Here is a 25,490-nt window from a genome sequence, read left to right as displayed (position 1 = left end):
TAAAAAGCCATGTTAGAGAAAGAAGGTGGCAGATGGAGAACGCAACCACTGCTTACCACGTATTTCAGTAACTCATTATGTGACATTAGCTCGTGTTAACATGTTGTGCCAAACAGTAGTAAGAAAAAGGTTTTATTTTAGATCAGTGTTTAGTTTGCAATTGCTTTAGCTGTTTTTGAAACAGAAAACAACTTAAACATTTCATTCAACAGTGATCACATAGGTCTTGAGACTACTGAATAAACAGGATGTAACTTAGGGTGGGCTGTGTATGTTGCCAGGAATTTCAAAAGAAGTCAAGGACATAAGGGTGTGAGACTACAAAGATTACTTCTTGGTTGATACACTGGGTGCCATCAGCACCTAGGACACTGAGAGACTTGGTTGTCTATAGCAGAGCTCCATTCTGGCTGAAAAGGAGGAGGGAAATCTTGTGGACAAACCCACATCACTCTAAGCAGGCAATGAAAATAGTGAAAAGGAGGTGTTGGTGCTTTTGTGCCAATGTGGAGAATGGGGGTAGGAATGATGCTCCAGGAAGCTAGACTGACACAGCTATAGCAACAAGAACCTGCAAAAAGTTGCAAAATGTGCCCTGTTCCTCCTGGGTTTCCAGCTCCAGAACTGCCTCAGGCTGAAAGTTGGCTATGAACAGAATTCTGCACTGGACTCAGCAAGGGGCCTTTTCCAGTTTTTGGAGGGAAGGGATGCAAAAAAAATATTAAAATCTTAAATTTACTAAAACATATGAGCTGACAAAGAAAGATTTGTGAAAGAGTTAACCAAGGGCACAAAATACAAAACACACAAAACCAGCATCACTTGTGTTACAGCAGTCTTACAGCTAGGAGTTAAATCTGACTGTATTTGCTGAAAGAAAAACCTTCCAGCTCATGTGAATGAAAGAATAAACGAATTGTCATACTCAGAAAAAAACTACAAAAATGGCAAAGAAAAAAACCTTTCAGAAGCATTCATAACAACAAACTAAGCCATTAGGACTAAGGAAACACAGGTCAGAGATACACATCATCTTTCAACAGAGTGAAAATGTTCCCTTTTAAGATCCATTAGTCTCTGACAAATCAGTCCATCAATCCATGCATGCCATAATAAACCTTCTGCTGGAAACCCCCCCGCCCAAGCTTGACCTTAAAATTTATAGCCCAGATTTCTGACCTTGGCTAAAGTATGGGGGGCATAGGAATGGGTGCATCAAGAATTTTACATTTCCCCAGAGTCTGAAGGACCCAGTCATGGTTTTCGTCAGTACTTTTACCAGCTGGTGATGAGAAGGATTTCTGAAAAACAGCTTTATTGCTTAGGCTGGGAGTACACAAACTTATGGGAACTACCAGCGCTGGTCAGAGGATCCCTTTTCAAGGCCAATCATTACGACCACTCAGTACACCTGGTCCACATTTTTCTCAATTCCATCTCACACAGTCCTTCAGACCGTGTCCCCACCTCCTTTTCCTCTTCCTTTTGGAAAGAGGTGGGGAAACTTCAGTGCTGTGAAGGCCCAGGATCACCAGTTGGTCCCTATGGGCTATGGTGGACCAGCTTTGCAAGGAAAAGCATGCGTGGCTACAGACAGCACAACTGCATTGCATCAGACAACCTGGCCCTTTACAGCGAGCTGTCTTAAAAGCCTTTAGGCTTGCATGTACTGAAGGCACTCTGTATATCACATGAGGAGAAATAGTAGGAAGGATCTTCCACAGTCCTCCATTGCAACCTTTTATCACCCTGCTCTCAAGAGGACAGGATTTTTCCTTGTTGAAGTGTCCAGTCAGCTCTGAGAGACCTCAGTATACTCTCTAGCAATAAACCCTCTCTGTAACTCTTACTTACCTGCATGTGGAGAATAGCAAATGAGCTGTGCTTTCTGCCTCCTGTTTTATGGCTGACCCTTATTAGCAAAGGCACAATTAGCTCAGGAACAGCGCAGCCACCTGGGATGCATGCTGCTTAGATCTCTCTGCTGGCTTCAAGCTACCTCTGCCTTCCACTGTAATTTCTAAAACTTGCTGCCTGCTAAGGCTCAACTTTAATAGATCTGGCAAGATCTCCCTCAAAATGTCGTGTGTGTGTGAAACAAAGGTGAAGGCAAAACGTTACCTGTGGCTCCTGGCAGTCCTGGCTTGCCTTGGGATCCCTTTGGTGGCCTCACACAGCCCGCACCTGCAAATGAAGAGGGTTAATAGCACTGTATGTGCTCAAATGCTGCCTCTCATCAGCTCTGCACCTGCAGTTGAGATCACATCATTAAAGTAGGTGAATGAAATTAACAGGCAAAACCTTAATTTAAAAAAGGTTTTATTTTTCACTAGAAAAAAATTATTGGTCGTGGGTAGTAGCATTTTCAGGGGAGCACTCACACTGAGCTGCATCCCAACAGCTGCTCTTCGGCCTGTTTTGCAGAGGCTATGGTGGCTGCTCCAGCTAGACTGGCATAGGAAGGGTAGTCCAAACTCATGGATGAATGTATTTTTCAGAGTGAGAGAGACACTTAGTTTCCCTGTGGGCAATTTATACCCCCGAAGCAAAAAAGTAAATTTTTGGTAGAAATGAAAGGGTTTTTTCTTTATGGGTCATATTGCACTGAAAATCTTCACTCAAAGATTTTCTTTAAAAAAAGTTGCTTACATTTTCTTGGGCACCTAATTTCTGGGACCATCATTAAAATTGCATGGTAATGATTATTTTGTCACAATAAATACTCAGGAGCAATGAAATAAAGACTTTCTGAATTGCAAGAATAAAACTACAATAATTTTAGAATATGTACAATTTGATTAAATTACTTTAGAGCTACATACATTATATGCATGGTTATTTGTGACCTGAAGTTCAAATAGTTTACAATCAAGAGCATCCAAAGCAGTCATCAGAAAGTAAGCATCAAGCCATAAGAGCAGCATAAAGACTAAATATTAAAATATATTCAAGCCATTTGTATGTACAGTACCTGACCATATTGGCTCAGTTGCATCTCCTCTAGAAAAGTCTTCAGTGACCTGCCCACAATCTTATGAGCCAAGAAGGAAAAGATACTTATTATTTAAAAGAGATAAATTGTAAAACACTCTCAATTCTAACTAAAATGTCTATTACAACATCCGATAATGCACTCTCATATGTATTATGCATACATGCAACACAAACTATTTCCTATAACATACTGGAACTCTCTATCCATATATTAATTAGATCCAGGCTTGAAACCTAACCCAGTCAGAATTAGGAGGCTCTGTGTCCCAGGCACTGTGCAGGGTTGGCAGGTGCCTGCTCTGGCTTGAATATTCTGCCAGGCATCCTGAAGTTGTGCGATAGAACTTTGAGCCTGAGCTCTTGCGAATGTAGCTCTGGCATTCTTATGCTGGAAGGGACTTGGAAAGCTGCAGAGACACTATGAAGAGATCTGAAAGATGGGTACGTGATTTTCTCTGGTCATTTAAAAGATTATGTTGGATGGGAAAGACCAGAGAAAACCACCTGTGAGTACTCCAACAGCAGGATGTCGCTCCATTGCTTCTGACTGCTTAAAACCTGAAAGATGTTACTTGCTGGCACTAAGACATTCATTCATGCTATTTCAATACCTGACATCAAACTGCTGGGACCTCGGAAGCATTTCCTTTTTTAAGATTTCTGTACAACTAATATAAGCGATCCCTTTTCACCCCAATAACCTCCCTTTTCAACAGCGTGCTGCACAGATGCTGCATACAATTCAGTAATGATCTCCCATAGCTTTGCTGTAAGACAGAGTGACTGTTAGAAGTGCCTTACCTAGTTGGCCAGGCTCTCCTGGCAGACCGGGCAGACCTGGAGGTCCTGGGTTTCCATCTTGTCCATGGTCACCTGGAGGACCCCGGTACCCTTTTGGGCCAGGAAATCCTTCACCTGGCAGGCCTGCTTCTCCTGGAAAGCCCTTTGGGCCTAATTCACCTGGATAACCAGGATCACCAGGGAAACCTCTGATACTGTCACCCTGTGGGAAGTGAACACAGGTGGTCACTCCTGACTTTGTTGACGAAACAAACATAACTCAAACAGTTGAACTACTCTCATGAATGACATCTTAGAGGCAGTAATTTCTCAGCATTCTCAGCAGTTGCATCCCAGCTCTTTAAATCAATATTGCAAATAAAATATTTTTTTTTAAATAATCATCTGACATTCATTTAGACCCTATGGAAGAAAAGGCACAAGAGAAGCACTCTTAGAGGGAGCGCTCCCCTAAGAATGTGGACCCATGAATGGCACTTGGGCAACATGAATCACTGCTGTAGAGAGGCTTACTGCCCTTTCTGAAAAGCTGCAAGTGCATTTTGGGGAAACCATATGCATCACTAGAAATGTTCTGTGCGTCATTTACTTCTGAGACCTTGAGAAAAGCTAACATAAAATTGTGCCGTGCCAAGTGGGCAGATTTTTTCTGTGTCTGTTTCTCTAGTGATATTTCCACACTATTGAATCAACATCTTACAAACCTCACTAGAAAATGTTAGCATTGTTTCCAGCCTCAGACGTATCAGAAAATACCATCTTTACTGGTATGAAAAAGCAGTGTGGTCCAGATTGGGTAATATGGCTCCAGCCCATTTTCAAATATCATGTAAGAGCACCCCAGGGTCCAAAACACCATTTATGATGGGTGAGATGAATTCCTCTTGCAAGGTATTTAATTTTTTCTTTTGCCTACCGAAGGAACTTAGAAAATGAACTGAGACTACATGTCTCACTACTAGATGGCTACAGTTAGTGAGGTGCTATCAAGCATATATATGATGACACAACCTACATTTTGGGGGTGTAAAATTGTGGTAAATTTTGCTTTTCTTTAACTTAGTCATAACAAAGTTGTTGATGTTCTGTCACACAGGATCTCTCTTAGACAATGCTAGAAGGAGTCACTAATAAACCAATAATTATCACAAACTAACCAGTAATACAAGCTGGCCTAAATGGGTTATACAGTACTACTCAGTTGTTTAAATAAAATGGAAATAAAAGTGAAAGATGTTATAAAAACCCTGAGAGCAAGCCTGATGTTTAATGCATCAATAACCAGCAAAGCCAGTCTAGTTGTGCATCGTTATCTGTGAGAGAAGGATAGCCTGGTGATCATAACAACTCAGAATTAAATGCATTAGCAATTGAGTGTGGTGGAAACGATCTAACTGCATTTGCTACCTACCGGAAGGCCAGGCTGTCCTGGTAAACCATCTAATCCATCTCTACCTGGGAAACCATCTTCACCTCTGATACCAGGCAGCCCAGGATCTCCTCGGATTCCTTTGGTGCCTAAAGAAGACCCTTCATTGTGAGACCAATCTCTCATGAAAGGTATAAACAATAGCAAAATACAAGTGGTATGAATTTTTACTTTACCTTTTGTAGTTATGTATAAAGAATTTCCCTTTTCTCCTTTTGGTCCAGGAAATCCATGTTGACCTGGAAATCCCTGGTTTTACATGCATTGAAAAGAAAAAAAGAAACAGAACCACTTAAAAAATAAGTATCAAGATTGCATTTCCACTGCCCTGTTTAAAAAATAAGTCTCCTTAAGTTTTACTGCTTCCCCGTTATTTTCTGTGAATGATTTCCTCTTCAGTAATCCTGTTCTTGTGCCTGAATCTTTATTAATATGCTTTAATAGACAAGGTCTATGTTACCAAGGCATGGCAGGGGAGCTTCTGCATGAGGATGGCATTGGGAGAGCTGTGGCTTTCCATGAGCTAGAGTCCTGCAGATGACCGCAGCTGCAGAACTGCATTGGAGAAAACATGGTTAATTACTCAATGTTAGCCACTGAAGAAAATGCTGTAAGCAACTCTTCGGCACCACGGAAACAAAAATCAGTGTTACATTGACCTGCAGCCCCTCCTGCCCAGCACTATGTAAGAGGACAGCCTCATAGCTGGTGGTGGATTGTGATTCACAACACTGTTGTGAGGCTGAAAAGTAGCACTGTCTTCATTTACCAGAGACAAGAACTTGGGCAGAGTGATTCAGTGACCTACCCCACATCACAGACCTATGGGAAAGGTTTTGGTTAGAAGGGAGAGCTGGAGGTCCTTGGTGCAACCCAGAACTTGGAGCTAGAGCAGGCTGCTCAGGGCCTTGCCCAGGCAAGCTTTGAAAATCTCCAAGGACGGAGATTTCCTTTTTTGCAAAGGCAAATGGTGATGAAGCTAAAGACCAGTCCCTGGCATTCCTGATGCCTTGGCATAATGCAGAATCCTCCTGAACAGCCCACCTGAAAAGTGGTACTGCTGGCTTCTGCCCAAGAGCCTTTCAATCATGGGACCAAACCCATGGTAGGTGCCAAAGCCCAGAGGTTACAGACTCATTTAACATTGACTATTTTACACCAGTTAGCTTTAGTTCTGAACTACATTCATGCTCACTAAAATACAAGCCACACGTGTTAGGTTTTCCCTAGCCTCCTCTTAATGAATTCCAGGGCAAACACTGAATTAAAGGGATGTACCTGATGCATTTATTTTTTATTTAAAACACTCCTGTGCCATACAGTATTTAAAAGGCTGTCTTTTGCATCACTGCCTTTTATTGACATTCTCCAAGATTTTCTTGGGTGAAAAAGCACGTGTGGAAACTGTATATCAGCTACAGGTCATCTCTACAATACAGGTTTGCAGTTCTGTAAGTCTACGGTGGGAGATGAGATTTGAGTATAAGGATCCTGCTTTACCCGGGCCATATTTGCAGACTGCTTTTTTATGGTCAGTGAAGCCACATCTATACACCACAGAAAAGATGTTTCTTCTGGACATTGCTTTTTACAGGGCAAAAGAAATGTCAGGAACTTAATATCATGTGTACTATTTCACTGACTATATGACTGCAGGAATCTTCAGCAGTAATATTGCATTAATAATATGATGTTCACATTGCTATTTTTTGCTCTTCGAGGCTTAGATGTTGTGTACAATGAAATTTAGCACACAGGTGTTTTCAAAGTGTTTTCCAGCTGTTTCCAATTTCTTTTTCTCCACAGAAAAAAATACCCTTTGCTTTGGATAAAATGTTATTTTCATTAAATTGGTATAGATCTGATCTAGATTAAGTGTATTTATTGTCCATATGTGTAACTTGTTGAACATGCTCAGAGTTATGGAGTCACTTCTGCCTAAGAAAATGGACCAAGAATATTTAAGTTAAATTATTTTACTCTGAATTTGTTGCAGACCAAAAGCTGAGATAAAGTCAGGGCTTTGCCACTGACTAATATTTTGCACTGCTATGCTATGTCTATACTACATCTATACTACTGTCTGTTCTGTAGTAACTTAAATCCTGGGATGAAGATACTGAAATTCTTCATTTCAAAGGCAAAAAGCCTTGCAGAACTCGCGAATTTTTAACCAGTTTCAACACTGAACTTTTTGAAAATATTTCTGTCAAAATTTTATGACTTCTAGAAAGTATAACTTCTCATACAAGTATTTTGAATTTTCAGAAAAAAGTACTTTTCCTGCTTTTTTTGACAGCCACAATCAAGTCAAAGTTTATTTTATTTTAATCCTAAAAAATCCCAAACTTAGGCTAGTTGTGAGCATTTGTATTTTTAATGTTCAGAACGGCCTAAAGCACTAACTGAAACATTATGTTTGCTCTGACATCTTTGCAAAAACAAAATCAGTTTTGGGCAAGCTTTACAAAGATTTTATTCTAAAATCTTGAGAGATGTGAATTCCTGAAGTCAGTTCTGACTGTGAGGAGCCATGATGCAGCTGGCATACTATATAGCACAGCACCTTTAAAAGTAAATAACAAGCAAGCAATTATAAACACAGCCTTTTTCTGTGGGTTATTGAATGGTGGGTTTTAGGAAGACTTAATGTATTGTAAGCAAGAACCTTACATTTCAACATTTTGACATATGCATCTTATTAGCAACAACCTTAAGTTACTACCAGAATTGTTACCCTTCTAGATGGTCAGATCATACTTAGTTCTACAGCTGGATGAAAGGGTTCTGCTGAAACAGCTTTACTTAAATCGAAAGATTGTGGAAATCTTTTGCTCTTCCCAAAACATCCTATTTTCACCTCCATACTAGCAATTTTTGGCTTTCTGAATTTTGCAGATAGCAATCTGAAAGCTGTTGAAGTAGCACACAAACCCCTAAATAATAAATTTCACTGTTTTTCCATGGAGCTTTTCCATAGCTTGGATTTTTTTTTTTTCTAATAGGAATATAAAACTATGCAATAAAGAAACATGTATCTCACTTTTGCTCCAGGGTAGCCAGGAATACCATGTGGTCCTTGATCACCAGGTTCTCCTTTCCTCCCAGGCTGGCCAGGGGTTCCTGGAAAGCCAGGAGGGCCAGGGGGACCAGTAGACCCCCTTCTCATTTCATCACCCACAAGGCATGTACTGCAGTCCCCTTCTTCGCCTAAGGAAAGGATTGGCAAGAGAAGAAAGAGTGCTCTGTCACAACAAATAGATGCTCAGCTCTATTAATTTTATATATAGACTTGAGAATACTTGAGTAGTTTCTCAAATACTTGAGAAAAGTACTTCTTTTCTTATTTTTTTTTTCTTACAAGAAACTAACACAGTGTTTCTGTGTTGTGTTAGCCCCGGATCAAATTCATCAGTCCCCAGGCATGCCATAAACTCAGACTGAATACGACAGGAGCTTTACACAATTAACAGCAGGTCATCTACTGACTTATCTGTTATGACCTACCTTTAGGTCCTTTTTGCCCTCTTGGCCCAGGGAAGCCTTGCATGCCAAATCTACCTGGCTGCCCCTCCTGTCCTTTTAATCCAAAGAGAGAACCTAGAAGTTTAATTGAATAAAAATATACATTAACCTACTGTAGATTTACTCTTTTTCTCTTTCCTCCCTGTTCCTTTGAGCTGCACTGCATCTGCCCTTTTCTGTTTCCGCTAATGTCATTTACTGCCTAACCCAGCCTACTACCTACCCCCAGCTCTCTGCCTCGCTCCCAGCTTCCCACACCTGTTCTCAGTTGCTCCCATCTGCTGTAGCAGATGATCCTTGTCATACTTTGCTCTCTCTCACCCTGAATTCCTTTGCAGTAGCACAGACCGCTTGCTCTGGATCACCTTCTGCACATCCTTCTGTCCACTCCTGCTCTTGCACTGCAGTGTGGCACTTTTCGCAGAGGCACGGCACAATCTCAGTCAGAAGTGGCCTCTGGAGGCCACCTGGTCCAATTCTCTGCTTAAACCAGGGTCAGCCTCAAAGTTACAGCAAGTTGCTCAGGGCCTTGTCCAGCTGAGTATCTCCAAAGATGGAGAGTCTACAACCTTTCTGAGCAAACTGTTCCCCTCACGGTGAAAAAGGTTTTCCTAATATCTAAACAGAACTTCTCTGTTGCAGCTTGTGATCATTGCTTCTTGCCCTGTTGCTGTGCTCCTCAGCGAGGCATCTGATTCCATTTTCCCTATAACCTCGCAAGAGGCAGGGAAAGATAGCAGTCAAATTCCCCTTAGCTTTCTCTTCTACAGACTAAGGAAGAAATCCAGCTCTCTCAAGACACTCCTTGACACTCATATCCTCCCGCAGCCTGAAACAGACCTCCTTTGCTTTCAAATGTTGCCAGGAATGTCTAAAAATCATGTAAACCTCTCCTTCATTGACAAATATACAACACTTCTCCCCTGTGTGTCCTCCCCGCTACTCATTTAGTTTCATTCCCACAATCTACTTTCACACTTTGCCTTGCCAACAGCTATCTTTCAACACAAGCAGAGATGTTCCTGTGAATGCTCATCATCTCTCTTCATGCACTTACCAGGGGATCCAGTAGGACCAGGTGGACCACGGAGTCCTGGTGCACCGTGCTTACCCGGAAACCCAGGGGGACCTGCCTGGTAAGCTGGAGATCCTAATTCACCTTTTTCACCCTTTGGTCCCATTTCTCCAGGTAAGCCTGGCTTATCCCCATCCGCTGAAACAGAACCAGGGAAGAAGTTCAGAACAGTTTCTTAACAATGCTGCTCAAAGAGCTGTAAAGTAGCAGAAGGGAAAGGTCATAAAACTGCATCCAGCATGCAAGGAAAAATGGAGATATTTAGCATGGAGCAAAAATGGTAACTGCACTTTTCACTTGAGCAAAATCACTGTCAGTTATGAAGCAAGGCTCTGTCATCATCTCTATTTCTGTTGTTTTGTCAGAGACCCATCGAGGCTGAAGGAAAATGGCCCCCTCAGTTTTTTTGCCCCTGCAATTAGTTATTTACCACTCTGCATTGTGTATTCCACAGTCTGCACAGGTATTTCCCCCACCCTGACCCTGTTCAGTTAAAACTCGCTATAAAATTAAACTATTGGAACATGTGTTGCTGGCGTGTTACCATCCGAGAATCCAGGAAGACCAGGCGGCCCACGATCTCCCTCCTCTCCTGGGTCTCCCTGTAGTCCAGAAACACCTGGGAAGCCTGGGTCACCTCTTGCTCCTGAAAGACATCCCCAGTTCCACAAAACACATTAGTGTGATGCTGTTTGTGACTCATAAATGCTGACTTGTGATACACTGCAGGTTGCTCAGTTCTTAAAAAGTAAGAATTAAGAACTTCAAGGGCTTCAGAATATTAGAATATAGAATTATTTCTTAAAGGTAACATTAGAAATGCAAAAACCTGCTACCTCATGCTGTGTCAGTCTGAATAAAGAAATACATCTGAGGTATTTCTGTAAAGCCCAAATTCCTGGGAGCTGAGCACGACCTGTGACAGGAATGGTGTGAAGCCACCAAGTCCAGGAAAAAGGAGAGCATCTCTCAGCTCTTACCAATATGCTGCTAGAGCTACATTACTCTGGGAAGCACAGAAGACCAGGTGTCTGAGGAGAGCCCCTCTTTTTCCTACAAGAAGTTGCCATTATAACAGATGTATATGTAAGCTTTCCTCTGCTCCCCAGTACCTAAAGCATCTGCCTGTGCCCAGCTATTGCCTGCAGAAAGTATCATCCTCTTATCAAAGGTCAATGATACTTAGAGGATATACAGTGTATCCAGCCTCCTGCCTGCTTTCTCCTGCTCCAAAGAGCCTGTCAGGGTATTTGGTGTGATCTGAACAATATATTGGGCCTCTTGACCCCTTTTTCTGGGAGGAAGGCAACCATTCATTGTTAGACTCTGGCCTTCAATAAGACTAGTAAACTCAGTGGTATGAGGACACAGGCTGGGGCAATGGCATGTGATCTTACTGTTTGCTGGCACCTTCCCTGGAATAGTTTTGGCCTTGATGAACTGATATCACCTTCTATGTGTTTCTAGTCTGGCCAGTCAGAGCCACTACAGCTCTGCAGGACAGCTGACAGTAGGTGCTACAAGTCTAGTGAAAGATCACAAAGGAAATCTGCCAATTTAAAACAGGAAAAAAAATTCCTCTTCTATTCCTCAAGGCTTTTAAGATGTTGGTTTTGGGGTTTTTTTTGGTTGGTTGGTTTGTTTTTTTTTTTTCTAAATACTAGCTTATAAGAATGGTGTCTGCTGTGCTGTCACTGCTGCACTTTATCCCGTCTCTGAAATGATGCAAAAGACAGACTCTCCCATTCTTCCTTTCACTGGACAACAAAGTCACACACCTTTTTGCTTGCTTTTTCTCTGTGGACACAGGAATGCATGCATGCCTTTTGTATGGCAATTCAGCTTCAGCAGGAGTGACCAAAAAGCCACTTGTCTGCAAAAATGTGATTAGGGCACTCTCTCAGAAGGCAATTATACCTTCTGGAACAGTTTAGCAAACACAGTGGTTTAGGAAGTTGAATTATCAAGAGTTTCATGCTTTTGATCTATGTAGAAGATAGTAAAACACAGTTCAGATAAGCAATCTAAGCGAAGAAGACATACCTTTCCTTGGGATACGGGAAGGAAAATAGGAAACTGGTCCTGGAGGACCAATCTCCCCTGGCTCCCCCTGTTAACAGAAGTTGGAGTATCACATCTAAGCACATTATTCTAGAGAATTTCTTTTAAAATGGAAAGGTATGCCCATGAAACACAAAGAAATAAACTTTCAAAAGCACTTTAAAAAAATCTCAGAGATTTCAGTTTAACAACCCATGTAACCAGTTCTACAATGACGCCAAACAATTGTTATTACATGACAGGAAAGAAAGCAAAATGACATCTGTTTTATTGCTTCTAGCAAATGAAAGTAAAGCAGTACCTTGCTTCCTCTAGGACCATAACCACCTGATGGACCATCAAATCCTGGAATACCCTGTAATACACATAAAAATGATTAACTTTTCCTTTATCAGAGAGAGAATAAAATTACTTGGTCTGTAGCAGCTGGCTTCCTCTGATGTTAGTGTGAAAACTATGCAACAGAGCTGAGCAGTTTGTCTACTGGGCCTGTAGTTACTTGGGCGATACCATTCAGTCCCCCTGTGTTTTGATGCTCCATCTCTTGGACCAAGTCTAACTCCTGTCAAAGGCCAGAGGGACCTGCTGCAGCGCAGGCTCTGTTGCCCCTGGCAGTGGCACAGATGGAAGGAGCACCTGCACTTTAAACCATTCTGTGGAGGCTGCAGGATGAGGGAGGAGAAAGGGGATCCCCTCCGTGCTAGTTGGCCCTGAGACACGTGGGCCAGGCAGCCAGAACACACCAAGCTGCTGCAAAAAGACTAAATGAGTCTGAATCACTACAAGTGGACATATTTTCACTGGAATGCAAACAGCGAGCAGCAAAACAGCGCTGAAGTGCACAGGTCCTTTTTGCTGTTTTCCAGGTGGCTGGAACATGTTTAGCCAAAGAGAGGTTCCCTGGCTGACCAAGAAAAACTCAGGACCAGCCTTGAAGGTGCCTTCATCCAACTCTCCCACCCTTGGGCACGTTGTATCCCAGAGAAAATCTTCCATCCCTACCTCAGCAAATGTTATAACATTTAAGGCGCTGCCCACTTCATTCTTTTAAAAGGTTTGAAATCCAAAGCATGTGGATTAAAAAATGTGTGGTAAAACATAGTACATCCTATCACATGAAAGCATATTTTAGCTGCTGGGAGTGCACAGAGCAAAGTGCAGATTTCAGTGGTACTGATACAGAAAAGATAATCTCTTCTGTGTGCTTTACTCAGCTCTTTGACAACTTTAGTCCTCTACAGAAGATGTTCATATGTACTCTGGAAAGAGACCAATGTTAAAAAGCTAAGCTTTTAGTAGAAAACGGTGGCTAGATCATCAACTGATATCAACTAACACAGTTTCACTGAAACCAGTAGATCTGTATAATTCATACCAGTTAGATTATTCACCAGCTTTTTTAAAATTCAGCATCTCCCGAGTTTCACAGTGAGTACAACTCCTATACGGAACCTGAATGTGAATAACAAGCTCTGTAAGTCACTTATGCCGTTTTGAAGCACTACAAATACCACAGCTCTCAGCAAGATGCCACAAACTGGACGGCACACTCCAGAGACCTTTCCATAATGGCAACGGTACACCACTACATCAGAAAAGGAGCCTCTTGAGCATCAGGTGTAAAACCCGTTGACACTAGGTGGAGCTAGCGGTCTAAAAGTGAAGCCAGCAGCACTCATTGCGACCATCTGTGTGCAAGCGGGACTTAACCATCCTTTCTTTCTTTAGAATCAAATCACTCAAAAATCAACAAAAAGGAGGTCATTGGGAACAGTAGATTGAGTAGGCTGTCCCCTCTTATACATATGTTATACAGTGATACTCCATCCAAACTGATGCACCTTCTGGTAAAATTGTTGCCAAGATCCACCCTCAATAAGGGGAAGATGCTGACCATTTCTGACTGCGGTATGGAGTATGACTTAACCTACGTTAAGGTCAACCAGCGGGCTTCCATGGGTTTTGCATCAGCCTCTCCACATATGTATTACTGATAGCATATTCCCTTCCACACTGCCAGGTTTTGTAATTGGACCAAATAGCTGCGCAAATGTGATTTTTCATATTTTGTGTATTTCATGTCCCATGTGTTTCATGTTATTATTGTTATGCCTGGTTGCAGGACAAATCCTTTAAACAACTAAGGATGAAGAAGTACAGAAAAGTCATGCATCCCACAGCTATTTGAATACCTCATGGAAGTGATTTCTAATGCTGACTGAAGAAGCCTTTTTCTGAGACCAAACAGAAGTATTTTAAATATTTGGGTGTATTTCCATGGGGACAGAGATCTAACTGGTATATTTATCAGTTTCCTTCTCTTCTTCTTCTTTTGTGATATTCAAGATAACCATACATCTCAATCACACCTGTAGATAGCTATTAAAAAAAATAAGTTTCTGCATTTTGGAAGAAAATTACAGAAATCACGATTGCAGTAACGGGAACAATGAAAATGACACCTCCCTGTAGTGCTCTTAAACAATGCTCATGGTTTAAGCAAAACAGAATTTAATTATAGGGCTAATTTTTTCTCACGGATGAGAAAAATAACTGACCCCAAATTACAATGACAGATGAATCCAGATAATATTTGTTAGACTACAGCTGATGTAATTATGGGCAGAATTTGTCCTCTACAGTTTACTTTTCAGACAGATTGTCTACATATGTGTTAGAAGAAACAGTCTTTATGAAATACTCACTCTTTCGCCACTAAGTCCTGGAAAACCATTGATGCCAGGCAATCCCTATGAAGGCAGAATACAATTAGCAAAATAAAGTTACATCCTAACATCCTCATGGTTAAAAACCATTTTCTCTCTGAGATACTCTAACCTGACAGCTCAAACTCTAACACTAAGAGTCAGAGTTCAGATACTTTTTCAATGAGATTCATGTATGGTGCAAACAGAAGGTCTGAAATCAAATCTGGTATTTGATTTTTGTCTCTTAATCAATACATTGTGAATTGACTATGGAGATTCTAAAGATGGATGAGATTTTTTAAAAATGTATGCTGAATACTGTTCTCATTCTGTTTAAACACCTTAGAAACACTGCCCCCCCCCCAAAGCATCCATAGATGCTACAAGGTAGCAGTATTTAAGTTATCTTTTCCTCTGGTGTCACAAGTAACTAGAGCCAAACTCAAGTTTCTTAACCATGGTCTGAAGAGAGCTAAGATGAAAACAGTGAAATATAGTCTGCGCTGAGGACCAGAACAGTAGCTGTGGTTAGTGAGCACAGCTTTAGGTAAGAGATGCACAAGGCTTCCCAATGATGATATAGGCATAATTTTCACTTTCTTGTATCAGGCAGTTCAGAGCTGGCCACAACCTGGTAGGATGAAGAACAATAATTTCTATAGTTTATTAGTCTGTGTTTTCTTCCTGAAGGCAAAGTCTCAGCTTGGATTTGCACAATCAGCTGGGTGAAATTTAATTTTAATGAAAGACTCACCCTTTGCCCTGGGAAGCCCATTACCCCTTCTTCACCTTTTTCAGGAGCATAGAGAAGTACACCCTAGGAAACATTACAAGTCAGTTCAACATATTTCTTCATTATGCGCAAAAAAAAATCGTAACACTGTTTTATGGAAGCTAAACAGGAAGAAAACATCATTGTAACACATGGCAGATCTAATAATAGCTGCATGTGAAAGAACTGTTGTCCTTAATTTTAAGTGTAACATGCTTGCTTCATTACAATAGCAGAAGCAGGCCATTAGGGAGAGGACAGGGTTTCCCTCCTATCATCTCCTCCTGCTTTATTTCTTCTGTGGCTGCAACTCTGAAGAAGAGCCAAAGCAATTGTTCAGCTATACAACCAATTCAGCAACTCAGCTTACACCCAAACTGTAGCTTCAGAGAGCTACTTGGCAAACATAGGCATGCCGCTATCCATCCTACTACCAAAAAAACCCCCCAAACAACCCCAAAAAACAACCCGGGAGAAACACATATCCCCTTTTGCTATCTCAGCATAAAATCTCTGGTTTTCCACATGTAGACAACAAAATTTTACATGTGTAAAATCTGACCAACAGCTGAAGAACTGGTTAGCAACTTCACACAGAGGGTTATTAGGGCTCGCACTGTGACCTTCTCCCATACCCTTGTGGAGAAGCTGACCAGACCATCTGAGAAAATAAAGCTCTGCAAAATGCTCAGTGAGGCATCTCTAATTGGTAAAGACTGTATTTTAAACCACTCTGGGAAGTAAAAAGGAACCACTCAATGGCAAAACTATTTAGACTAGAGGTTGCCTGCGAGTTAACTAAACTACATTCAGTCAAGCCTGGTTGACAGCTCTAAATGATGCAGCAACACATGGGATTACTGTCTACTTACTCAACACATTTAATGACCAATGAGACCAAAGGTCTGTATGTGCTAGACAGTAGACTGAAAAGAATTGAGAAATTTTCCATATATACTTATTCAATGAAATTTAGTGGATTTTTTTTAAACATAGATCAGCAGACCAGCAGCAGTAAAAAAATTATTAATAGTTAAAGCTAAAATTAAAACATGTGTGAGGGAAAATCTTATTTTGGTAAATCAGTAAGAGAATGATTGATTGCACTGTGGAGTTATTACATGTCATGTTGTTCAGTTTTTCTAAAGCATCAAACTGCTGTCTCTGCTTACGTTGCTCCTTATCTATATTGCATCATTTCAATGACGAATGTACCAGTATTAACTCCAATATTATTATTTGTCTTTGTTCTTCTCCACTTGACTTACTGGAATTCCAGCTTCCCCTTTTTGTCCAGGTTCTCCTCTTTCACCCTAACAATAAAGTATTCAGATATGTTAGGCATACCCATTTACATTTCAATAATTTTTGTACAAAACAAAATGACAAATGTTTATCAAGAGAAAAAACACCACTCTTGTGCTGTTCTTTGTTCATACACTTGTCAAATGAAACACATGTTTTCATAAAAAGGTTTTAAAGGTGCTTTTTAAAAAAATATTTGATATTTTTTTCTGAAAAGGTTTCTAGGAATGTAAACAGTTCAGGTTGTTTCTAGGCTTCTTCATGAGATGTCCGGGTGGTGAGTGTCTGAGTAATGACCACAAACAAATGCGCATTCTCCCCATGTAAGTAGCTCACATGTGGACATCTCTGCTTAGTCACGAAAATCCCAACATGCATGTTACTTAACGCAGACTGCAGGCTGTCAAAGGCATTTGTAGATCTTTCAGTATCATACTAATTTACTTATTTTAATGCAGAAATTACATGAGCCACATGAACTTTCTAACTCCAAATGTGTGATGAAAAACTACTGGCTTGGAGGTTGGTGTCTAATACAGAATATACACGTACAGGGTATGAGTACCTCTGCTCCCAGCAAGAAGCAACAGATGAGAATAAACTGCATCTTGCTGTTGAAGATTTCTTCAGTATGTATGAACAAGGCTTAATTGTAAATATACAGATATCTGCACTACATAGATAAGTTATATAAACAAACACAGTAATTCAGATAGCTTCCCTAAAGATATGATTCTTTTACAGGAAGAAAATGTCACTCACTATTATGAAAAATAAGACATTGTATGATTTCTCATCAGGTATTTCTGCTTGTAAAATGAGATGATGTGAGTGATGGCCAGTGGCTGCATACTTAAACAAAAAGAACAAGTCTGCCTAAGGCACCTCGAATCTGTGAGAAGTGCTTTCTGAATGATTTTAGCCATCATATTCTCAGTAAGTACTTCATGATACAAGCTATGGGAAAGCAGCAGATTTCTCTTTTGCTATATTAAAGCTTTCTAACTACTATAGGTAAAAGCACATCACATTTGTACAGTTTTAGTTTTGGTACTGCAGAGCTCTTAGTTCCTTGTGTATTTGGCAAAATACACTGTAGTTACCTTGTGTTTGTCAGAGGGGACACCCATCAGTTCTCTTGTAGGAAGGCCAGGTGGACCTGGAGGACCTGGGGGGCCCTGTAGGAAAAGCATAAGGGTACGTTTACCAACAGTTATAATACTTTGTCAAGCTGTTGATCAGCACAGGGTCTAAGGAACTGCAACAAAAGGAGCAAGGTAGATTTGCCCCTGGTAGGAGTATGGTTCTAAATTTCTGAATAAATTGATGGCAAGATAAATTTATTTTGTGCTGGGGTTAACATATAGCAATACTTCCTCTTGCTCTATGTTTCCAGCATGATGGTAAAGATTATTGCTTTATATAAAGTGATCTGGCTCTATAGGTATCAGAAGTGTTACCTCTGTGTTGGTGTAAATGAGTGCAACAGCTAGACCCAGACATGTACAACTTAGTTCAGCTATGACATTCCTTAGGGAGTCTTGTTTGTTTTTCTCTTATAATTACATAATACAATTGCAAATTGAGACAGTGTATAAAACAGGTTCCTTTATAAATAGCAAATAACATCAACCTGTCATTTAGTAGTGATATTAATTCATTAGTTTTCATTTACCTGTTCGCCTTTTTCTCCAAAGAAACCAAGGCCTCTGTTGCCCTGCAAAAACAGTAGGTCAAGATTTACTAAGTGTATGACTCAGTTCTCTAATTTAAAATTCAAATTTAAACATGCTTAAAGGCCTTTTGAGGCTTACAAGGCTGTAGGACACCACGGAAGGACTGCAATCAAATAGTAGTCTAGGTTTACGTCTAAGTATTTTTATAGATTTAAAAGTACTTTTATGGATCTAAACACTCAGAAAGACAACTTTAACTAAAATCTCGTGCTACCAGTGCTTGTTACAACAGACTTTGAGTCATTCACTGAGTAACACTGTAAAAAGATCAAGCATTTCTTTTGCAAGGTTTTTAATAGCACTGGATGTTAAATAAAAATACCTAAGTGGGCTGGAACAATGAACTCATGTACTTTTGCCGCTAGAGACATAATTGTACCTTGTAAAGACTGCAAGGATTCTCTCTTCATAGGAAACTACTGTGACTACAGTAGCAAATTAAATCTGGTTCTAGAACTGGTTTAATCTTTTCAGGATAGGTGATCCCAGTGTAAGATTAACTTCTTGTGGTATGCAGCCAAAAGAGAAGGTCTTGTGCTACACAGCCTTTGGTGCAGCCTGTAGTTCTTTATTTTACTGCCTTCAAGTGGGTCTTGGATAAACCTCAGCGACACAAAATCGACATAAACAACTCTGACACAAAGACTTACTTGTGGTCCTAGTGGTCCTGGGGGCCCTGGTGGTCCCTGGGGAAACACAACAGGGGAGAGCAAGTTACTCATTGCTTTCTAATCAATGCATGCAGGAGGTCAGTTACTTTATGTCTGAAATACAAGTAGATATTTAGAAGGTTGTGTATTCCTCAGCATTCGATGTGCTATCCTCACTGTATTAGTTGTGCTTACTGTTTTGAAAAACACCCTCCTCAGTCACATAGTAATCTTTCCTGACAGAATAACAGTCTTCCAGCTTAGACCTAGTGTAATCCCGTTTTTATTTCAAGTAATAAGAACTTGTACTTTTGGATCCTGAGTAACATTTTAAGCTCAAACCTAAAGCTAAGCACATCTCTAAGCTACACGGGACTGGTGTTTCGGTACTGCATCTGTCTGTAAAGGGAGTTGAACTACCACATGCATCTCAGATTACCTGTTTGGTATTGTACAGAACGAGATCAAAGGAGGATGGTGGGAAATGAAACTATAACAAGAAAAAAAGCTACCTGAGTCTTACAAGAATAGCACTAGGAAAGCCATGAACTGGAGAGACAACCTGCCTTGCTTCAGTCAGCTATGGCAGTTAACAGGCCCCAAAGGGCTCTACATTTAAAAACTCTGTCAAATGTGGGAAAGGTGGGGTGAGTAAGAAGCATGAGCTGTTCAGAGAAGAAGATGCTGAACAAGAGGGATAGAAAAGAGAGAGCGTTGCAGATGGAACTGTCCACCTAGCGAGCAACTGAGCACTGAAGGGGATGTAACTGGGTTATGCAAAAACAAGCCTAACCTGCTAGGAAAAGATAGTAAAGTTCTGGTGAGACCTGAAATTGTTAGGCATCTCTGCCTTGCTACGTACCCTTGTGTGCAGGAACAACAGACTTGTTTTGAAAAAATTACTTTTGAATCAGTTTTCGTTAGTCAAGTAGTCTGTGAGCCATTGCCTAATCTACTGGGCAGATGCACTGTGCAGGGCATCCCACTGCCTGGAGGCCCTGCAGGGACTTGGGGGACCTGTGGTTGCCTTCATGCAGTATCTAGAACTTAGAGAAGAGGAATAATGTAAACTCCGACCTGGGATATGCTCCCTGGTCCCTCTCACAGGTGAGTCACAGCTTTAGAGACAGTAAATATAGTTGGATGTATTTTGTTAAGAGCTGGAGATGGTGGGGATCCATCTACTCTGGAAGACTGTTCAAAAGAGATGTTGCCAAGATGGAAACCAGAGGGATGTAATCATGGGGTTCAGAAAATGTATGGTTCATAGCACTCCTAATATCCAAGACAGAGTACTGGTAATATAAGTCACTGCAGGCTGGGCTCCTGCGTGAAGCTTATGAACTTTGTGGATTCACTCTAGAGGAACAGTAAGTAAAGGACTTCAGAAGGACCAGAGGCAAAAGATAAGGTGCAGCTTACTCCAGATGATAAAACAGGCCACTACAGAAAACAGACTTTGGAAAATCTGTGGATTTAGTACTAGAAATGCTTTCATTTTTTTTTGGAGGGGGGTGTCCCTCAAAGCAGCTGTGGAGGCTGCATATAAGAAGCCCTGAATTATTTTTTTTTCCCCTCAAATCAGTGATGCAGAGCAGGTCTGAAGTGAATTTTGACAAAACAAAAAAGCAGATGCTACATATTTGTCTTACAGGCAAATAAAACATGCCTAAAGACAATGAAATATGCTGAATTTGAATATCTGCTTTTTAACCCATAAAACTATAACCATGGTAGTAAGAAATGTAGAAAATGGTATCTGGAGAGAACACAATCTTCCCAAAGAACTATTCAGCAAGAGTTGTCAATGTCAATGCTGTAAATGTTGATTTTGGAAAAAAATGACTGAAAAATGGTTTAAAAATAAAATTGTATTCCAAATACTAATGAAGAATGTTATCTATTCAATCTCCTGTGGGAAGTGCGGAAAGCTAATATACACATCCTTTATAAGCTGAAAAGATAACATAATTAGGTCCTGATATCTTTGATAACTCAGTGTAGGGGGTTGTAGAGTGGATATCTTTACAAACAAGACTTTCTTGAGGAGGTTAATGAAATACATTCTAAATCAAAAGCCTCTGGCAACACAGGGTGAAAGAAACTATATCTCTTTGCAACAGTCATCCCTGTAGAATCAGTGTCTCACAGTGCTTTTTAGAAGGTTTTGCATCCAAGGACACCTACGTGCTATTTCTAACCTGGTTTTTCTATGCATTTGATAGGTTGCAATCCAACATAATGGAACCTGCTAAGATAATTCTTCTGTTAGGTTAATTTTCTACAGAACGTATTTTAAATATACTTACTGGTCTTCCTCGCTCTCCTCTTGGACCAGCAGGACCTTGAATACCCAGTGTACCTGGAGGTCCCTTTAAAAAAAAAAAAACATCCAACCATCAATTAATGTTGTTCTGGTATCAGTTACTATGGATATTTTATCACATTCACTGTAATACTACTTACTGGAAAACCATTGAACCCTCGATCACCAGGTTCCCCCTAAAAACCAAAGAAGTAAAAAATCCAATAAATACTATATACATAACTGAATAAAGTCTTTCTCTCACTATTTTTTTTCTCATTCCAAAAATAAATCATAGCATACAGTGCTACAGAAACCCTTACATACAGATGCATTCAATAGAGGTGTTGAGATAACCAAATGTGGACCACCATGGATTTTGTACTTTCTATGTCTAGTATAGTTGCATGCAGTACAGTGGGAGGCTACAAAGTTGGCCAGGGAAGTTAGGGATCCAAGTTACAATGGACAACAGACCATGTTTAATTCTTTTTTGAAAACTTGCATCTAAGCGGTGGATTAATTAGGGCTATAACCTTAGCTGAAATGTACAAGCTTATTTTTCATGAGTTGCATGGGAATTACCAAATGATTTTGATTCTCTTCTGAGTCACTAAAAGCATTTGGAACATACTGTTTTCAGTGACCACATATTTTAACTGCAGTACATGTTGAAATGTTTTTGGAAATTGGATCCAAAAATGTTCTAGCGCAAAGACCTTCCAATACCCATAAATAATGTGGTACTCAGTCCAGACACCTTCAATCATTTTGAATAGCATCCTATCTATCTAGTTAATTTGCATTTCTTTAACAGAATAATTTGTGGAACCAAGTGCTTTCTGAAATGAATAGAGGTGTCAGTATCCATCCTTGGCCACAATATACTTGAGCAATTCTTAATCATTACTTAATCATCCCTTAATTATTCCTAATTACTAACAAGTGCAGATTTAAAGTTTCTGAAAGGAAAAGGCAACTTACAAATATGCCAACAGAAAAACCTATTTTGGTGCTCATCACTGGCACAAAATATACATAAACAATGTCAGCAGTTCCTTCTGTGCTGAGTACAGCTCAGATGAAGCGCTGTAATTTTCTCACAGTTTATACTCCAACAGCATATGTAACCCCTTATCTTCATCTGATACCTTCAAATTATACAAGACTACATATACAAGAAAAAGCTACAAGTAATTACAAAACATGTTTCAAAGATTACAGTAAAAGCACCCATAGGAATACTTGGGGATTACTAAATAACTAAACAATATATTGATGCATATTCTATCCAAAGTCAACCAAACTCCTGCATGAGAATTATACATAAAGGATGCTAATAGTAAACAGAATCATTCAATGGACAAAACTATGGCAAAGGAATGATTTTGCTGTGCATGATACAAAGGTAGCAATCAAATAAAGAGAGTAATACTTGAACTACAACAGGTCCAGTGCCTCTGCAATCCACCTATAGACTGGAATTCCTTGCAAATAACTGTGTGGAGATTTATTCCCCCCTGGATACCAGATAGTCTTTGCTGTAACCAGAGAAATCAGAATCTGCCTTGCAAAGTCTATACAGAATCGAAGTGAGCCTCTCGGAAGGTGCCCATCAAAGTGTAAGAAAAATTAACTCTCCGTCATCTGCTTGTAAAACTGTACTGAGCATGAATAACTCACAGGAGTTAGAGACGTACCCTGTATCGGCTTATGATGTCCGGTGGCAGTATATAGGGCTCCCCCTTCTGTCCCTTTGGCCCTTGGACTCCCTGGAGGTGACGAAAAAATAGTAAAGTAAGCTTTGATATCATATATGTTAATACATACACGGCTAAGAGTAATGAAAAGTATTGGTTGGGGTTTTCATACTGCTGTTTAGGGGCTGAGACTATGCCTAGCTTTGAAAATTAATGGTTTAAAAACAAAGTGTAAACCCTCACAGTACACAGCAGAATGAATTTCGGATTCCGGGGGAAGAACCCCCCATACGTGGGAGCGGTATTACTGGGTAGCACCTCCTAGCCAGAGCTGCAGCTGCAGCTCTCCAGGGCTGACGTGCCCTGGGAAATCATGGAGACCCATTGCTCACCTCAGCATCATCTTACGTATTGCGCCATGGAAACCAATACTTTGGCCATGGGGCAGGGAAGGAGAAGGTTACTTTCATCAGAAATTGTGAGTTTAATATTATTTTATCACTACTGGATAAAACTACACTGGTTTTCCTGAAGTAATCTCTCTGCAAGATCTATGTGGCATGTACAGCTCTGGTCAGAGCTCGCAGCCCCAGCTGCAGTTTAATAAGCAAGCAGAGTGCAGTGTGTCCATGATAAGTCCGCACAGATGCTCTGCTGGGCCAAAAGGGAGCTCCATTAAGAGACGGCCCATTCTCTTCCAACACACATGTGAATGAAACTCAGTTCAGCAACGATCTTAGCTTCAGGTACTTGCTGCCAGCTACTTACAATGGTACCAGGGAAACCAGAGACTCCGGGAATTCCTGGGTCACCAGGATCACCTACTGTCCCATTACAGCCGTCATGACCCGGTTTCCCCCTTGATCCTGGCTGCCCTGGATGACCCTGTTGAAGAAAAAAAAAAAAGTGTTTATCTATCCATCTGTTTCTAGTTTTCCTTTTCCTGTAGTCACACAGTATTTAGACATTCTCACATTAAGCCCAAGGCTTGGATCCATGGGAAACTATGATTTTCAAAGACAGAAACAGACAGTGCCTTTTTTTAATATAGCTGCAGCTTGAACCAGATGCCCCAGACAGCATGAAAAAATGAGTAGTGAAGGACCTTTCAGAAAGGGTAAGAAAGCTATCTTCAATGCAGGCTCTGTTAAGCAGAGAACTAAGCCAGATGATGCTGCTGTGCAGGGAGCCACCAAGAACTGGGATTGTTAAGCATTTCAGTGCTTCACACTGGAAGAGTGGGAAGAAAGGTTCCTCACTGGCTTTGAACAGCTTCCAAGCTGGGAAAAAAGTCAGAGATGCTTTAGGAACTAGGTTGAGTGTCGTGATGAGGCTGTAAGTACGGAAGAAAACGGCATGGCTCAAAGCAAGGGAGCCAGGGCACTGCAGAACCTCCAGACAGAGCCTCCCATCTCAAACTGGATTTCCATCGCTGTACCTACATTCACCTTAATTGCTGATGCTTTTGGTTTGCACTAAGGCTGATGAGAAGCAAATCTGCCTTCGAGCAGCTCTTTCTTCCCAGGGACTCAGTCAGAAAAACCAGAAACTAACATAAAACATTTCTCCCTTCTCCTCTGTCTAGAGCAAGAGTTTTCTCTTTGCTTCTGCTCTCTTGCTTAGAAGAAAAAGAAATCTGTTCGGTTCCCTATGTAGCTCCATCAGGTACTAGTATTAGACACCCCAGAAGAGATCCAGGCTTGCCACCATCCTCTCTTGGCTTTCAGCCCACATCCCAGCACTGTGCCATTACAGCCTGCACACGCGCCTATCTACTTGCCTTCCGATGGTCAGCGCTAAGCCGCGGCCTCAGAAAACTGGTTGGAGAATGTAAGCGAGTGGGAAAGGCAAGGGACCTTGAGGACAGGACACAATGAGCATGCAGGTTCAAGTACTGTCTGAAGGTATTTATCCCTCACAGTGCAATGTGGCGAGCTTGGGAAGGCAGGGCTAAAAAAGAAAACTTCCTCAGATGAGAGAAGCAGTCCAGCTATAGCAACGCTGAGCTTCACGGGGCAGCGATTTACTCTCCTTCCTCGGATGTTAGAGTCCTCAGAACAAACAGTATGACGTGGTGAGATGAACAAGGTCCTTGGCTTCAGAAGGGTTAATAGGAATAGGAAAGAGGGTCTTTTCCTTTTCCTTTAAGAGTGAGAAAGAGGGAGAGGGGGAAGATTGTTAGAGAGAAAGCCCTGAAACTCGATAGGGAACTCTTCTGGAAACAAAAAAGGGTGAAAGCAGAGTGGATGTGGATGCGTGGGCTGCAGAGTGGGGCCCCGGTGTCAGGGAGCACTACAAAGGAAACCCAAGCCTGGGAACTCTGTCCAGGGATTCCAGTGACTCAGATTTCTTTGTTATTTTATGACACAAGATGTAAAGAAGTGTAAGCTGGGAAAATACTGTGCTGTGAACTTTACCCAGTTTTCCTC

At 40.9% G+C, this 25,490-nt stretch overlaps 1 protein-coding gene across 2 annotated transcripts in view; it reads right to left on the bottom strand.

Moving 5' to 3' along the window:
• Window positions 1-25,490, bottom strand: part of COL4A2 (collagen type IV alpha 2 chain) — a 147,925-nt gene that overhangs the window by 27,108 nt on the left and 95,327 nt on the right. For both annotated transcript variants that reach the window (XM_040584519.1, XM_040584520.1), the window contains exons 7-27: window positions 23,830-23,946; window positions 23,062-23,133; window positions 21,523-21,558; window positions 21,366-21,428; window positions 19,057-19,092; window positions 18,346-18,387; window positions 17,774-17,848; window positions 16,634-16,678; window positions 15,348-15,410; window positions 14,591-14,635; window positions 12,187-12,240; window positions 11,868-11,934; window positions 10,369-10,470; window positions 9,807-9,962; window positions 8,732-8,824; window positions 8,268-8,434; window positions 5,401-5,473; window positions 5,207-5,313; window positions 3,796-3,997; window positions 2,972-3,031; window positions 2,122-2,184 (exon numbers count right to left, since the gene is read on the bottom strand). In XM_040584519.1, the coding sequence (XP_040440453.1) occupies window positions 2,122-2,184; window positions 2,972-3,031; window positions 3,796-3,997; window positions 5,207-5,313; window positions 5,401-5,473; window positions 8,268-8,434; window positions 8,732-8,824; window positions 9,807-9,962; window positions 10,369-10,470; window positions 11,868-11,934; window positions 12,187-12,240; window positions 14,591-14,635; window positions 15,348-15,410; window positions 16,634-16,678; window positions 17,774-17,848; window positions 18,346-18,387; window positions 19,057-19,092; window positions 21,366-21,428; window positions 21,523-21,558; window positions 23,062-23,133; window positions 23,830-23,946 (1,738 nt within the window). The remainder of the gene's footprint in view (window positions 1-2,121; window positions 2,185-2,971; window positions 3,032-3,795; window positions 3,998-5,206; window positions 5,314-5,400; window positions 5,474-8,267; window positions 8,435-8,731; window positions 8,825-9,806; window positions 9,963-10,368; window positions 10,471-11,867; window positions 11,935-12,186; window positions 12,241-14,590; window positions 14,636-15,347; window positions 15,411-16,633; window positions 16,679-17,773; window positions 17,849-18,345; window positions 18,388-19,056; window positions 19,093-21,365; window positions 21,429-21,522; window positions 21,559-23,061; window positions 23,134-23,829; window positions 23,947-25,490) is intronic.

The sequence above is a fragment of the Falco naumanni genome, chromosome 2 (genome assembly GCF_017639655.2).
Source record: "Falco naumanni isolate bFalNau1 chromosome 2, bFalNau1.pat, whole genome shotgun sequence".
NCBI classification, from domain to species: domain Eukaryota; kingdom Metazoa; phylum Chordata; class Aves; order Falconiformes; family Falconidae; genus Falco; species Falco naumanni.
Note: the sequence above shows the minus strand (reverse complement) of the source record. Positions and strands in the feature narration are given on the sequence as shown.